Source organism: Coffea arabica, chromosome 8c (genome assembly GCF_036785885.1).
Source record: "Coffea arabica cultivar ET-39 chromosome 8c, Coffea Arabica ET-39 HiFi, whole genome shotgun sequence".
Classification (NCBI taxonomy): Eukaryota; Viridiplantae; Streptophyta; class Magnoliopsida; order Gentianales; family Rubiaceae; genus Coffea; species Coffea arabica.
The window spans coordinates 39,570,088-39,585,833 of record NC_092325.1 but is presented as its reverse complement, the minus strand read 5'-3'; the positions used below and the strand labels follow the sequence as shown (position 1 = coordinate 39,585,833).

Sequence of the window (15,746 nt, the reverse complement as noted above, 5' to 3'; positions counted from 1 at the left end):
GCTCATCCTTCCTAAGCTAGCAAGACCTAATATTGTGGCCTTTTTGCATGCAATATCTGCACTTGATGATTTGCCAAACTCTACTCATTTTCTTCTTGGTATAATGCTTTTCCTTTGCTTGCTCCTCTTCATCTACATTTCTTTTTCTTTGTTTCTTTGGCCTTCCAACTGGTTTCTTGTACAGGGGAGGGGTTTTAGACCACTTACACCAATGTTCTCCCAATTTCTTTCTCCATTCATTGGAGACACACAGCCATCATAACACTTCAAGTATTTCTCTACTGTGTACCAGCTGGAAACAAACTGCATTGGATCTTTTTTTGCACTCCAAAGTGCAGATATAGCATGGGGACAGGGAATTCCTGTCAGTTCCCATCTCCTGCATGAACAAGATTGCTTCTTGATGTTGACAGCATAATCATCACCATATAGGCAGGAAACCTCATACAGATCATCACTTGACTTGAAAGGAAAGCATTGGGTGGCCTTCTCCATTCTTTTTTGTATTCTATCAACGATCCTAGGACAGTACGCATTGTCTTTCCATCTTGAGCTAGCCAAGTCTCTATTTTGCTGCATCCTTTGCATTAGATATAGGCTCAACAATTCCATCATTTCAATGATTGGTTTCTCCCTAGCATCGACTTTTTTGCTGTTAAAGCACTCACAAAGATTATTCAATAAAATATCACATTTTGGATAAGTGCTAAAAAAGGCTCTACTCCATTGAGCTGGGGGTTTATCATCAAACCACCTAGCTGCATCAATGTCAATTGCTGCCATTTCCTCCATTTTGCTGGAAAATTCAGCTAGTGTAGTTGCCTTTGCAACAGTCCATAACGCTTTTCTGAGAGCTTCTCCTTTGAATCCAGCACTTGAAAAGTTTGCATGCATGTGTTTCACATAAAACCTGTGAGCTGCATTTGGGAAAACAAGGTCACAGGCCTGAATTAGGCCTTTTTGCTTGTCACTCATGATTGTCAGCTCATAATCCCTCTCTATCTTTAAATCTTCCTTCAGTAGTTTAAAGAACTATGCCCAAGATTCTTTGTTTTCTCCCTCTGCTATGGCATATGGAACTGGATAGATGCTGTTGTTAGCATCAAATCCAACAACTATCAATAGAACTCCCCCAACTGACCCTTTCAAAAATGTACCATCAACTCCAATCAAAGGCCTACAACCATCTAAAAATCCTTGTTTCACTCCATTGAACATACAACCTTTGGAACCTCTGTTGTTGTGTTGTTGTGCTTGTAGATTCATCCACAGTCTTCAAAATAATGGAGCTACCAGGGTTGGATTTTTGAATTTCATTCATGTATGCTCCCAACTTGCCATATTGATCACTTTCACTGCCATGAATAATCTTGAAAGCCCTATTTCTAGCTCTATATGTTTGTTTTAGGGAGAAAGAGCACTTATTTTCCCTTATTACTGTCTTCCTAAAGTGCTCCATATTCACCTTTGGATTAATCTTAAACTCCTCAGCATATTTTCTACCAACCCATTCAGAATTTACTAGTGGATTGTCATAGGTAAAACCACATGTATAAGTGTCCTCAATTGTCTTGATTTGCACACTACCCTCATTTGCCAATTTTCTTGGATAAATCTCCCAATGGTAGCCTTCACTTCTACACTTAGCCCTCACTCTTAATCTATCCTACTTTACAAATTTACATGGCCTACCTTATCTAATACTATAATTAGTCACAGCCAACTTGCATTCTTTTATACTATTGAATAACATTTGTAATTTCAACTGTGGATTATCCATGTCTTTTGGGTTAAACACAACATTTTCATTCCTATTAATTTCTTCATCTGATTCATGGACAGTCTCAAAATCAAATTCAGAATCAAGGGCAACATCTATATCTTCAGGCATCACCAAACTGTCATCTTTTTCAATTTCGGTTGTCTTATTTTGCACATCAGTCTTATGATGATCTACACCTAACCATTCTGTAGTGTCATCTATATTTTCATGGAACTTATTATCATCATCATCAGTCATATCAGTCACACTATAATCTGAATTCACTGCAGAGAAGAAAGATTCACTCCCTGAATCACATTCATTGTTTTTTTCCCCATCAGCTCCATTGCTATTTTCTTCCCCTCTATGGTCATCATTAGCTATATTATTCACTCCACAGCCATTAGTTCTTTCATCATCACTAATTTTATATGGATCATAGTCTAGTTGTTGAACTAAGATTTCATGGAATGAGACCTCAAGATATAGGATAATTTTCCTAATTAAACCAGCATTCGTCTTAATATATCCATTTAATTGTCTACTACTGTCTATCCTTATAAAGTTGCTGATTTTCCAATCCCAAACATACTACACTTTATGTCCGTACACTTCACCAGCTTTAGTGAGTCTATCTATTTCAAAAATACTTAAACCTATGCTTTCTAAATAGTCAATGACACAAACATCTCCACCCTCATAATGTGGATGAGGGGTGTACGAGATCAGCCCGCCGTGGTGACCCTTTAGAGTTATAAGTGTAGAACCTTGTTCTGATAAAAAAAAATTCACATACAAATCAATGAATCAGGCAAAGCAACTCTTAGCAGCAAAAATGTAACCAACAATGCGAACAGTTTGGACCCATCTTAAATATCATAATCGAAAATAGGGACCACATGCAGATTATTCTACCATATATGCTCCGACAAAGCCAAATAAAAATATTTAATCTTTTCACAAAAAAACTCGTATTCTCACTCATACACCTACAACACAAACATCAGGGACCACATTGACATATTATAGCCACAAAAGTTGCTAAATTTACATAATTTATTCTGGTGACCAATTAATGTGAAAACCCTATAAATTAACCGTAGGTTGGCGGCGGCTGATCGTTCAATTCTTTCTTCCGAATCGACATCACTCCTCCTATGCTGGCTTTAATCGCGATTCGTTAACCTCCAATGTACTGATTTCTGGATTCGAATGTGTAGTTGAAATGGGGTAGAATGGAGGAGCGAGGAACGGGAAGATGAAATTGGGGAGAGCCTATAAATTTTGTTTGATTTTGACTGTTTGACTGAGTATTGTGTATCACTTAACGGCCACGCGCAACGCACGTGACCCTCTTTGTCCAATTTCGACAAATTAACGTTTTCTAACCAAATGTGTCCAAAAAAAATTAATTCAGAGACCAAATGTGTACCACCTGAAAGTTGAGGGACGAAATGTGTCTCTGACTTAAAGTTTGGGGACGAAAAGTGGATTTTTCCCTAAAAGAGAACTTAGGTGTTGAACTTTTAAAAATGTGAAAATATATGATGCAATTGATGATAAATATATACACACATAGATATAATTCTGCTTTTATTTATTCATTTCATATGTTTTGGAAGATCTTTCATCTTTTTCTCTTTTATATTGTGTTAATTAATTCTAATTAAAGAGGACTTAGGTGTTAAATTTTTAAAAATGTGAAAATGTACTATGTGAGGGTGTATATGCAAGGGATTATTCATGTGAGTGTTTAAATTTAAGTTGAATATACAAGGAAATATCAACTTAAATCAATTTGGCTTCTGCTTGACTATTAGGTCATTCAAGCTAAAACTCTTAGGCTAAAAAATTGAATAAAGCTATTGCCATAATCTAAGAAGTTGTCCGATTTAAGGGTATGGGGTGCCCCTCTATATCTAAACACTTTAAAACACATTGTCATATTTATTAGGGTTAATCGCACTTTATCCCCTTTATGTATGGGCTATTACTCAATTTACCGTCCAACGTTTGTTTTTTCACAGTTTACCCCACTCCGTCAATCCAACTAAGCAATTGCACCGTTAAAGACTTCAAGATGCCGAAATTTCCATTGGAAGATGATGGAGCAGTTATTTGGCACATTTTGCACTGTTATTTTGTCCCAATTTTGGCCATTCACGGTGCTAAGAATTGAAATTTCACTCATATTCGATATTTGTATGAATTGTAGGTGGTCGGCATTAAAAATGATCTCTTGAGGCAAATTTCCAGAAGATCCTTCATCTCAGGGCGTGTCCACGGCAGAAAAGGTAACTGTTACCGAAAGTCGGAAGGGCTAACTAGTGAATTGGGTCCACGTGAGCCCGGAGCATAGGATTAAGCCCCAAAAGAGGAAGCTTTGCTCCAGACGTCTCTTTCTTTTTCACCTGACGGCGCATTACAAAAAGAAGATTTGCACGCGGATTGAGAGTCTTTTTTTTTTCTTTTGGAGTTCCTTTCCTGCTCAAAAGACCTTAGCTTTAGTTTTTCTTGTTCTACTTTTTGTCAGACGCCTTTCTTTGCTTTTGTTTCTTCTTAGGCAGCAAATTAGATAGCCCGATTTACGTCGAATCAAAACAGTAGCTTTAGTTTTTCTTTTCCCAGGTGCTAGACGTCTCTTTCTCTTTTGACTTTCAACTTTTCCGCTGGACAGTTCCTTGATAGCCTTTTGCTTTGTAATTGCGGCTCCAAAACGAAGGGGAAGTCAGGATCTTCTCGGTTGTCCCTTCAATTAGTTCATCTTCCCCAATTCTTCGGAAATTAATTGAATGGTTTCAATTAAATCACGTGGGATAGATACGATGAGGAGCGGCTAATTTTCTTCTCTACCCAAAGGTTGACGCGAGGGCACGATCCATAATATCTGTGAAATCTAATCGAATCTTCATTATTTCTTTCAATTTATTGCTATTCGTGCGTTTCCTGAATTAATTATTCATGGGTATTTTATTAATTGAATATCAACGGTCGGGTATTTGATTTAATTTAATAACCTACTGTCATATTAACTAAATTGAATCCGTAATTGTTCGTTTAGTTGATACCTAGTGGCAACCATCATAATTGGCTTTATGTTGGGGAAACGTAAGATCTAGTTTAAATAAATCATCTTAGCGTGTTTATTGGTTAGAGTTGGGTTCTTCTAATTTTAATGCAATTGGGTAATTAAATTCCTACGGTTGTACCTAGGGTCATTATCTGGTTAGGGAAGCAGTCAATGGTCGTACCTTGACTGTCGAAAAAGTAAGGAAGAACTGGTTGTTAGAGCTTATTGATAACTATAACCAATCTAGTGACGAATGGATGAAACATCTTTGCATAGATGATCATTTAATTGGACCGTACCTGAGCAGTTGATCTTTTGGGTAGAACTTTTATTAATTGTTATTTTTAGTGAATTATGCTTTGTGAGTTAGTTTGAATTTTGTTTGCTTTATTTCATTTTTATTTGCCTCCCATTGAAAATCCCCCAATTTCGTTCTACTAATTTGGAAAAAAATAATTTCCTACCCGCTCCCTGTGGAGTCGACCCTACTTGCCATTGTACGCAAATTCAATATTTTTATAGACAAATCTGGTATATCGGATCAAGCAAACTCTTCGGGAACAGGGTGAATCAAGTAACCCATTGCACATTTAGGGTCCCTACTCCAGTACTTGGATTTGTTTTATAATTAATTGTGGTGGTAATTAAAACTTTTTAATAATTATTAGAGTATAGGTTGTGGAATAGTCTGTACTAACATAAGCATCTCAGGTCCCTGACAATATCGTCAAAATTAGAACACACCGGACAGGTTGTAATTCAAAGAAAATATATGAATATTAGGAACGCTCAAATCAACATCACGAAATGCCATTACCATAGGCTTGCACGTTTATCACAATTCCACCACTCAAAAGTGAACTAAATATATAAATCAAAGGGATTTCGATAGGGTTGTAATGGGGTTCAGGTGAAAGGCGGGATAAGAAGGTAAAAATAGGGTGTAATGTGTCAAGAGAATGTCCAATATCCACTACATAACCATAATGCTTTATCGGAGCAAGTTCTCAAGTAGGGCGTTTCCATTTGCTGTTTTCATTGTGCAAGTATCGAAACTCGTTCCTCTTTTTTTTTTTTTTTTTTGGAGAGGACGTCTAGCAAGGCGTGGGCACGCCCTGAAAGACAGAGTCTTCTGCTCACCACCTTTTTACCGATTTCTCCCCCTTGTTTTTTCCTTCTTTTCTTTCTTTTTTTTTTCTTGACTTTTCTTTCTATCTCAGATGTACAGAAACAGCACCATACAGCATCTTTTTGACAACACTTGCACCCATAGATTTATTTGCCTTGCACAAGTAATGAATTTCAGACATCTCTTAATGACACAAGGTTGAACAAGAAAGTCTAAAAAGGTCATGAGTTATCAAACACGGCTAACAAGCAAAAGTAAAGGATAAAAGTTCAAGTTGGTTCATTATTGGGAAACGAGATGACGGCATCGTTTGTAGAAAGCTAAAGAAGGTTAAATTCTAAATGCCCTTATCATTCCAAATGCATCCAGTTTAACAAAATGTAGTCTCGACATGTACAAAATAGCAAATTCTAGAATGCCGATACCATGTGTGATACCCACTCAATCAAACAAAAATAGAGCAAACAAGAATAATGTGCTTATGGGGGGCTCCGAAAAATTGACAGGTGCCGAACCTGTGCAATAATAATTACTAAAAAGTCCTAATTACCACCACAATTAATTATAGAACAAATCCAAGTACTGGAGCAGGAACCCTAGGTGTGCAATGAGTTACTTGATTCACCCTGTTCCGCTCCATCTTCTTGCAAAATGGGGCACGTGTCCGTGTAATGATCCATACTCGTGCAAATTCCACATACTTTCGCTCGCGGCATGTCTCTCATGGCTAATTGCCTAACAACAGATGTCAACTTTGACAGTTGTTGCTGTATGGATGAGGTCTCTACCTCGTTGACTTTACGGGCAGGGTTACTTTCAGGGAAGCCAAATTGTTGGGAGTTCTCTGCCATGGCTTCGATAAGCTTCCACGCTTCCTTCGGTGTCTTGTTTGCCAGTGCTTCCCCACTCGCAGCGTCAATGATATTCCTATCAGTTGATTGGAGTCCTTCATAGAAGTATTGGATTAACAGTTGTTCACTAATTTGATGCTGCGGGCATCTAGTGCACAACTTGTTAAACCTTTCCCAATATTCATACAAGGACTCTTCGGGATACTGTTTAATGTTGCAGATCTCCTTCCTCAAACTCGCAGCCTGGGATGCAGGGAAGAATTTTTCCAAAAACTTCTTTTTTAACTGTGCCCATGTGGTAATACTACCTGTTGGTAGGTAGTACAGCCAATCTTTAGCTGCATCCTTGAGAGAGAATTGAAAGACTCTCAGTCTAATTTGCTCTTCAGTAATCACAGGAGGTTTCATACTAGAGCAAACCACCTCGAACTCCTTAACGTGCTTGCGAGGTTCTTCGCCAGATAGACCATGGAAAGAAGGTAAGAGGTGAATCAACCCCGACTTCAGTTCGAAAGCAGTATTCTCAACCAAAGTGGGGAATGTGATGCATAAGGGCTGGTGAGTCAGCTCCGGAGCAGCCAACTCCCTTAATGTTTGGGTGTTGGTCATGCTTATTTCGTCTTCCACTTACTCGTTTGCAATAAATACGTGTCATTCTTTTCGTCTCCTGATCTCTTGTCTCCACCTACGCGCTGCCTTCTCAACCTCAGGATCGTATGCCAATTCACCTGTGCGAAAAGAACGGGGCATAAATTAGTAAAAATATCAAGAAAAATAGAATAAAATAAAATAAAAGCTGAATTTGAAAAGAAACAAATAATCCACACGGCAGCTCCCCGGCAACGACGCCAAAAATTGACAGGTGCTGAACCTGTACAATAATAATTACTAAAAAGTCCTAATTACCACCACAATTAATTATAAAACAAATCCAAATACTGGAGCAGGGACCCTAGGTGTGCAATGGGTTACTTGATTCACCCTATTCCCGAAGAGTTTGCTTGATCCGATATACCAGATTTGTCTATAAAAATATTAAATTTGCATACAATGGCAAGTAGGGTCAATTCCATAGGGAGCGGGTAGGAAATTATTTCTTTCCAAATTAGTAGAACGAAATTGGGGGATTTTCAATGGGAGGCAAATAAAAATGAAATAAAACAAATAAAATTCAAAACTAACTCACAAAACACAATTCACTAAAAATAACAATTAATAAAAGTTCTATCCAAAAGATCAACTGCTCAGGCACGGTCCAATTAAATGATCATCGATGCAAAGATATTTCATCCATTCGTCACTAGATTGGTTATAGTTATCAATAAACTCTGACAACCAGTTCTTCCTTACTTTTTCGACAGCCAAGGTATGATCATTGACTGCTTCCCTAACCAGATAACAACCCTAGGTACGATCGTAGGAATTTAATTACCCAATTGCATTAAAGTTAGAAGAACCCAACCCTAACCAATAAACACGCTAAGAGGGTTTATTTAAGCTAGATCTTACGTTTCCCCAATATAAAGCCAATTATGATGGTCGCCACTAGGTATCAACTAAATGAACAATTACGGATTCAATTTAGTTAATATGACAGTAAGCTATTAAATTAAATCAAATACCCGACCGTTGATATTCAATTAATAAAATATCCATAAACAATTAATTCATGAAACACATGAATAGCAATAAATTGGAAGAAATAATGAAGATTCGATTAGATCTCACAGATATTATGGACCGCGCCCTCGCATCAACCTTTGGGTAGAGGAGAAAATTAGCCGCTCCTCATCATATCCATTCCACGTGATTTAATTGAAACCATTCAATTAATTTCCGAAGAATTGGGGAAGATGAACTAATTGAAGGGACAACCGAGAAGGTCCTGACTTCCCCTTCGTTTTGGAGCCGCAATTACAAAACAAAAGGCTACCAAGGAACTGTCTAGCGGAAAAGTTGAAAGTCAAAAGAGAAAGAGACGTCTAGCGCCTGGGAAAAGAAAAACTAAAGTTACTGTTTTGATTCGACATAAATCGGGCTATCTAATTTGCTGCCGAAGGAAACAAAAGCAAAGAAAGGCGTCTGACAAAAAGTAGAACAAGAAAAACTAAAGCTAAGGTCTTTTGAGCAGGAAAGGAACTCCAAAAGAAAAAAAAGGACTCTCAATCCGCGTGCAAATCTTCTTTTTGTAATGCGCCGTCAGGTGAAAAAGAAAGAGACGTCTGGAGCAAAGCTTCCTCTTTTGGGGCTTAATCCTATGCTCCGGGCTCACGTGGACCCAATTCACTAGTTAGCCCTTCCGACTTTCGGTAACAGTTACCTTTTCTGCCGTGGACACGCCCTGAGATGAAGGATCTTCTGGAAATTTGCCTCAAGAGATCATTTTTAATGCCGACCACCTACAATTCACACAAATATCAAATATGAGTGAAATTCCAATTCTTAGCACCGTGAATGCCCAAAATTGGGACAAAATAACAGTGCAAAATGTGCCAAATAACTACTCTATCAGAAGAGAGCTGTTTGTTTTGGCTGACTAAAATGTCCCTCAATGAGTTATAAAAAGGGATCTCTGATGCTTTTTAGCCTATTTTTTCTCTTTCATGTTTCCATCTAGTTGTAGCATATTTTTTCTCTTTCATTTCAACAGATCAAACAGCTCCTAAAATTTTTGTTTATCAACCAAAAGTATCATAAAAATGTCACATGGTGCTTCAAATAACATTGAAAGATCGCCCCAAAAAATATGTGGATGTGGTAAAGAGGTACCATTGTGAATCTTTTAGACACTTGAAAATCCGGGAAGAAGATTTTACTGCAGCTCAAATTACAATATAAGAAATTTTCATTAATAATCTGTTATTATTGTCTTTAATTTTGCTCTATACATGAATAAGTCAAAAAAAGTTTTGGACAGTTATATTTTCTTTTTATTCATAATCGACATGCATGTGGGCCCTTTTCATGGGTAGATAGATGAGAGAGAAAAGATGGAGAGAAAAGTGGCTGATAGAGGAGCGAGAAAAGATGACCCGCAATTAAAAAAGGTTCTGTACCTTTTATCTTCCAAATTTCTTTTTTTTGTCCCATGTGCTAGATGGAGGGAAATTTCCCTCCCCCATTATTCCAAGGTAATTTTGGAAACTTTTCTTTATCCCTTTCATAAATCTAGAGATATGGATATTTTGGGTTGTTCATTATTTTCTTAAGGGTATTACTGTCTTTTCATTATTTTGTTGATTTCCATTAGAGTTGACCGTTAGTCTTTGGGGTAAACTGTAGAAAAATAAACGTTAGGGGGTAAATTGAGAAATGGCTCATACGTAAAGGGGATAAAGTGCTATTAACCCTAGTTATTAACTCATTTACAATTAAATACTTAACCCTACTTTATTTTTTGATCCATAACAAAAATTTGTCCAACTTCTTGACGTCAAAAAACTAAGCTGTAAGAATTTTTGCAATCTTAAACAATATTTTCACTTGGCCACAAGAATTTGCTATTATTTTCCTCAAATTTCAATTAACACAGTTTGAATTTCCAATTAAACCCCAGTTTAACTTAATCCCACTTTATTTCTTGAACTATCACAAAGATTTGTCCAGATTGCTTGAGATAAGAAAATTAACCCACAATTTCCATTCTTAAACAATAATTTGCCATTGATTTCTGCAAATTTCAAGGTAACATATATTAAGTTTATGCTAAGGTTATGCATGCCAGTGAATTTGAATTCAAAAGAAGGGAAAATTAAATTAATCGTCCTTCACACACCACTGTTGTAAAAATTTAGTCCCTCAAAATAAAAATCGGCAATTTTAATCCCTAGCATATAAAATGTGCTCGATTTGAGTCCTTCGACACTTTTTCAAGCCAATTTTGGCCGGAATGAATTATGAACCCGTTATATGTTCCACGTCTAAAGATAAATTTGGCAAGTTACTTATTGCGTTGACCCAAATGTAAAGTACAAATACTTGGATGAATCGGTTCATGAGCCAACATATAGACCTTATGGTTTCTATGCAGCCATGTTCCTCCTCTTAATAAAAGTTAATAGTTTTTTCTCTCATTTTCCTTTTCATTCCTTCTACAATAAATGTCCACAAAAATTATACAAAAACCACAATTCAGATAATGATTAAAAAGGAAAATTAATACAAAAGTCCAAAAACTCAAATCTGTAAAGATAAAGAACAACAACCGATAAAATTCTAAATAATATAAATTCCAAAAACTTTTGCCTATACATACAAATAGTGATTTGAAAAGTTTGTTTGGATAAGAGTGATTTGAAAAAAAATAATAATTTGGTTACTTTTCAAATGCAAATTTTAATATATATATTTTTTATCTTTCCAATCATCTCTCTATCTCGTATATATCATATTATAAAAATGTTATAATAATTATTTCAAATAATTTTATATCCAAACAAAAAAAAAGTCACCAACACTCATGTCAGGAGTCTTCTTTCCCAACCTTATCTGCTGCCTTCCACCACAGCCAGTTTCCTTCAATCACTCCTCTCAATCAAGGCATTACACAAACTTCTAAACAAGTTCGGAGTGCTCAAATGACACGATAAAATGAACGAATCATTTTCTCTTTCTAGAGCCAATCTTGCCGGCAACGCTAAATGGTGGCATCGGTTCAAGCCACAGGAGACGCTGGTACCGGCAGCAGGGGGCGGCGGTGTAGCTGTACACTACTCACTGTAGTAAGAAAAGATGTAAATTATTGGAGACATGAAGAGATATGAAGGGAAATTTTGTTTGTTTGGATAGAGTATTATTTGAAATAAGGAATAATTTCAGAAACTTCTCTTGAGGTTTTTGACAATTTCACTTGGTGCCCTTAAGGTTTACATAATTACAGAGACCTCCCTTGATGTGATAAAAAGATAACAATGCCCTTCATTAATTTTCAACTCATTTAAAAACTCTATCAAATATTAAACCCCTCTCATCTATTATCAACCAATAATTCAAATTACGGTCATTCCCATTTAACTGTCTATCATCTTCCTTTTACATTTATTTTTCTTTCAAACTCATTTATTTATTATTATCAACCGAATGTGTATTGTCGCCTGTAATAAAATTACCATGTACACCAAACCATCAATACTTACATATCTTGGTATCTATTCCCAATTCTCAATTTTCCATTATTATTAAATAGTTTCCTTGCGCCCATTTTTGTTTCCAATTTTTGATAGGCATTAGCAAATTGCAATTGTCAAATCACAAATTGAGTGCTAATTTCATTATCAAACTAGATGGAGATAAAGATAGTGATAGTGATAAAAAATAAAAATTAAGGATAGGAAGTGGAATAGGATTTAAATATAGGTTATATTGTTATGGTTACCATGAAAAAAATGTTTTTGGTATATATTTATAAATGCATCATGTTTCTATTTTTTATTTACAATTACTGATGTTATTCCTATACAGAGAATTTGATTGATTTTGAATTCTGTGCCAATGGAGTATGTTAGATATTGATATTAGTAGTGATGGTTTAAATTATTTTGTATTAAAAAGGTGGTAGCCATAGAATTGAAATTTAGGGATATTGATGAATATTGCTATGCATTAAGTAAAATCTAATATTAATATGAGATTGTAGGTAAGCTTTTAGGCATCTGATGTAGTTTTATAATTGATACAATGGTCTACATAAAAAATTTTTAGGTAAAAGAGGAACTTTATAGTAGAGATAAGTGTTTATTAAATAGTGATTTGGATGTTGATGAGTCAGTAATAGTAATAGCAGGTAAAAATAAATGAAATAGAGACTATAAACCATTTGTTTTTTTTACATTTTGTTGTGAATTATAACTCAAGGGTATTATAGAAAATTTGAGAAAAATATAGCCTTTGGGGCCTAGAATGTTACTTAAATAGTGAAAATATGGGAGGTGGGTGTAATTTTTATAACTTGAGGGGAGCTTTCTGCAATTGTCAAAAATCTCAGGGGAGGTATGTGAAATTAACCCTTGAAATAATTACTGTAGTACTTTTTGTGATGTGATGTACGTGAGATAAAAAAGTGATTGGAAGTATAAAAAGGTGAGTTAAAAATTATGTTTATGATGCAAGCAAAATATTATTTAGGATTAATTCACTATCCAAACAAACTATTTGTTATCATCAGGAGCAACTGCGTCCTTGACCAATTTGAATCTTGACAAACAAAAACTCTACGTGCTTATTTGAATTGTATTAAACATATAATTAATGAGATCTAAAGTCTTATTTGAAATACTAGGGTTTGTTTAGATAGAGTATTATTTGAAATACTATTTGGAGTAATTACTGTAGCACTTTTTGTGATATAATGTATGTGAGATAAAAAGGTAGTTGGAAATATAAAAAAATGAGTTGAGAATTGTGTTTATGATACAAGCAAAATATTATTTTAGATTAATTCACTATCATTGGTCAAAACTAATTATTAGATATACAAATTTCTTCACTTGCTTGGATAAGAGATTTGAATTTCAAATCCAAATGCATCCTCCATCGAAAAACACTACAAGGTAATTTGTTTATAGCTGCTCTTGGGTTGGCTCGGATGATTTCGAAATAGTCTAATTAGGTTTCGAGGTCGCGTGTTCGAATCACCTCTCTATCATTTATGTATCTTTGGAGGGTTGGGTGCACAAGTACGGAGAGATTAGTCCAACAAAAAATTAGAACACTCTCTGTGTTGACAAAAAAAAAAAATTTGTTTATGGCTAAGTATTAGGGGCTTCTTTGATCACTAATTCTCATTATATGTACAATATATATAAATACTCGCACAATAATTATAATTGTAGAGTACAATGTAAATTAACACAACACAGAAGAACACCAACGCAATAACAAGCAAAAAGACAATAAATTTGCAATCCCTAGAAATTGTGTCCGACCATCAATTTCATCCATTCAATTGCAAGCCAAATCCATCTCCACCTAATCCGTCATCTACAACAAAAAAACTACACCGTACTTTAAAGAGGGGTATGTGGGATTCAGCAATTCAATCTGGATGGTTGGATCATAAATTGGCATCAAATTGACGGACCACAAAAGGTAAGTTGGCGGTAGTAACCACTAGCTAGGTCACGTCACATCATTAGTCCCCCAGCCCATTGGAGTTTGGCTGTGTTTTGAACAATCATTTTTTGTCAAAACTTATTATTTTTTTTCGTCAACATATTTTTTTATTAATTTTTTATTTTATATTAAATTATTACAATAATTTTTTTATAAAAAATATCCAAAAAAATAAGATCCAAACATAATCAGTACTTGAGATTTTAATGCAAGTCCACTCCTCTGTCTAATGCTATGGAGCTGCAAAATCTAGCGGAAGAAGGTGGATTATCTTGTAGTTTGCATCTGTGGCTTAGGTCGTATGCTTAGTATGAAATTATTCATATAAAATATTAGTAATTGTTTTCCAGTGTGCTCAGTATGGTTGTTGGACGAGAATCAAGATCAAAATACTCGACACATATTATTGCAGTAGAAGAAGAAGTCCCTACATGCATGACGGAGAATTCTGCTGATGATGAACAAGAAAGTATGATTACAAAGCCTTTACTTAACGATGATCATGACTGTTTTTCAGCAAAGGGTGGCTTCAGAACCATGCCATTCATTTTAGGTAACTCCTTTTCCTTTGAATTTGTAGAAGGGGAGGGGTGGAAAGGGGGACGGTGAGGACTGAAACCTCACCTTGAAAACAAGAAACAAACGACACTTATTAAACTGGCTATATCTGATTCTCATTCTACGTGTCTTTGTTTAATTGAAGTTTATTGAGGAATGTTTTAGTGAAATTTTCTATTAAGAATTAACCGTTCTGTGTTTTAATGGTTTTTTTCCGGGGGCAGCAAATGAGGCTTTTGCGCAGGTGGCAAGCTATGGGCTACAGCCTAACATGATTCTGTACTTGACAAGAGAGTATCATTTGAACATGGCTACTGGGTCCAACATAATCTTTCTTTGGTCAGCAGCAACAAATTTGATGCCCCTTCTTGGTGCTATAGTTGCAGATTCATTTCTGGGTCGATTTCGGATGATCTTATTTGGTTGTGCTATTAGTCTTCTGGTAAATACCCCATTTACACACTTCAGTGTTTTCAGTAGTTAATATTTATTTTGATTATGTTTAATTTTTCATAGCACAAGAAGCTGTTTGTTCCGATTTCTTGCATTTTCATCCATCATGTCATTTTCAACTTCAGATTGTACTGTGAAAATGGACGAATTTTATAGAGTATCCCTGGCTTTTTTCTTTGATTTACAATCTGGCGGCCAGGATGGATCAAAGAACAATTAAAAATGCCTTGTTTAGTTGTGAGCATTTTAGTTTTGGCATCCAGACTATAATCTAGAAGCTAAGCAACTATTCTGCAGATGGCTGCAATGGAGGTGTAATTAGGCATGTGTCACGAAATTTCAATTCTGTACAGGATCACATAGTTAAAGAAGGAGGAAAGGCTTTCTCATATCATTTTTGAATCTATCAGGTTTCTCCCAGAAAATGGCTAAATTTCTAGAGAAAATTGTGGTTAAGAGTGAGAAACATCAGTCTCTCTTCCATGGCATTTATTTCAAATACTCTTGCGAGAAATTCGATATCAATTACTGGCAAGTCCAACGGATACTTTAGCTTTTTTATAATACACTTGCCACCAAAAAAAAAAGTACCAGAATATTCAAATGATCTTGTGAGAAGGGGGAGTTGGGGTGTACTTTAAAATTTCATCATTGTTGCTTAAGAGTGGTGTAAATCATTTTCCTGCCGGTCTCAGATGCTTTTTTTTTTGGTCAGAAAAATACATCATTTCTGACTTTGTATCTTCATGCAGTGACAAAATTTTATCTGTTCCGACCCCGTGGTTAGAATCATGATCATTTCAATTAAGAACC

General features: G+C 35.6%; 1 protein-coding gene and 1 non-coding gene across 3 annotated transcripts in view; both read left to right on the top strand.

Moving 5' to 3' along the window:
- The first annotated feature begins 6,942 nt into the window (after positions 1–6,942).
- Positions 6,943–7,049, top strand: LOC113707513 (small nucleolar RNA R71). The gene has a single exon (XR_003452241.1). It is a non-coding gene; the product is annotated as a small nucleolar RNA R71 (small nucleolar RNA).
- A 7,024-nt stretch (positions 7,050–14,073) lies between these two features.
- Positions 14,074–15,746, top strand: part of LOC113706948 (protein NRT1/ PTR FAMILY 1.2) — a 4,147-nt gene continuing 2,474 nt past the window's right edge. The window contains exons 1-3 of one of the 2 annotated variants that reach the window (XM_027229042.2): positions 14,074–14,184; positions 14,273–14,475; positions 14,705–14,922. In XM_027229042.2, coding sequence (XP_027084843.1) covers positions 14,283–14,475; positions 14,705–14,922 — 411 coding nt within the window. In that variant the 5' untranslated portion in view covers positions 14,074–14,184; positions 14,273–14,282. Of the gene's footprint in view, positions 14,476–14,704; positions 14,923–15,746 lie in introns of both variants that reach the window. The other variant, XM_027229041.2, reaches the window with a different exon arrangement.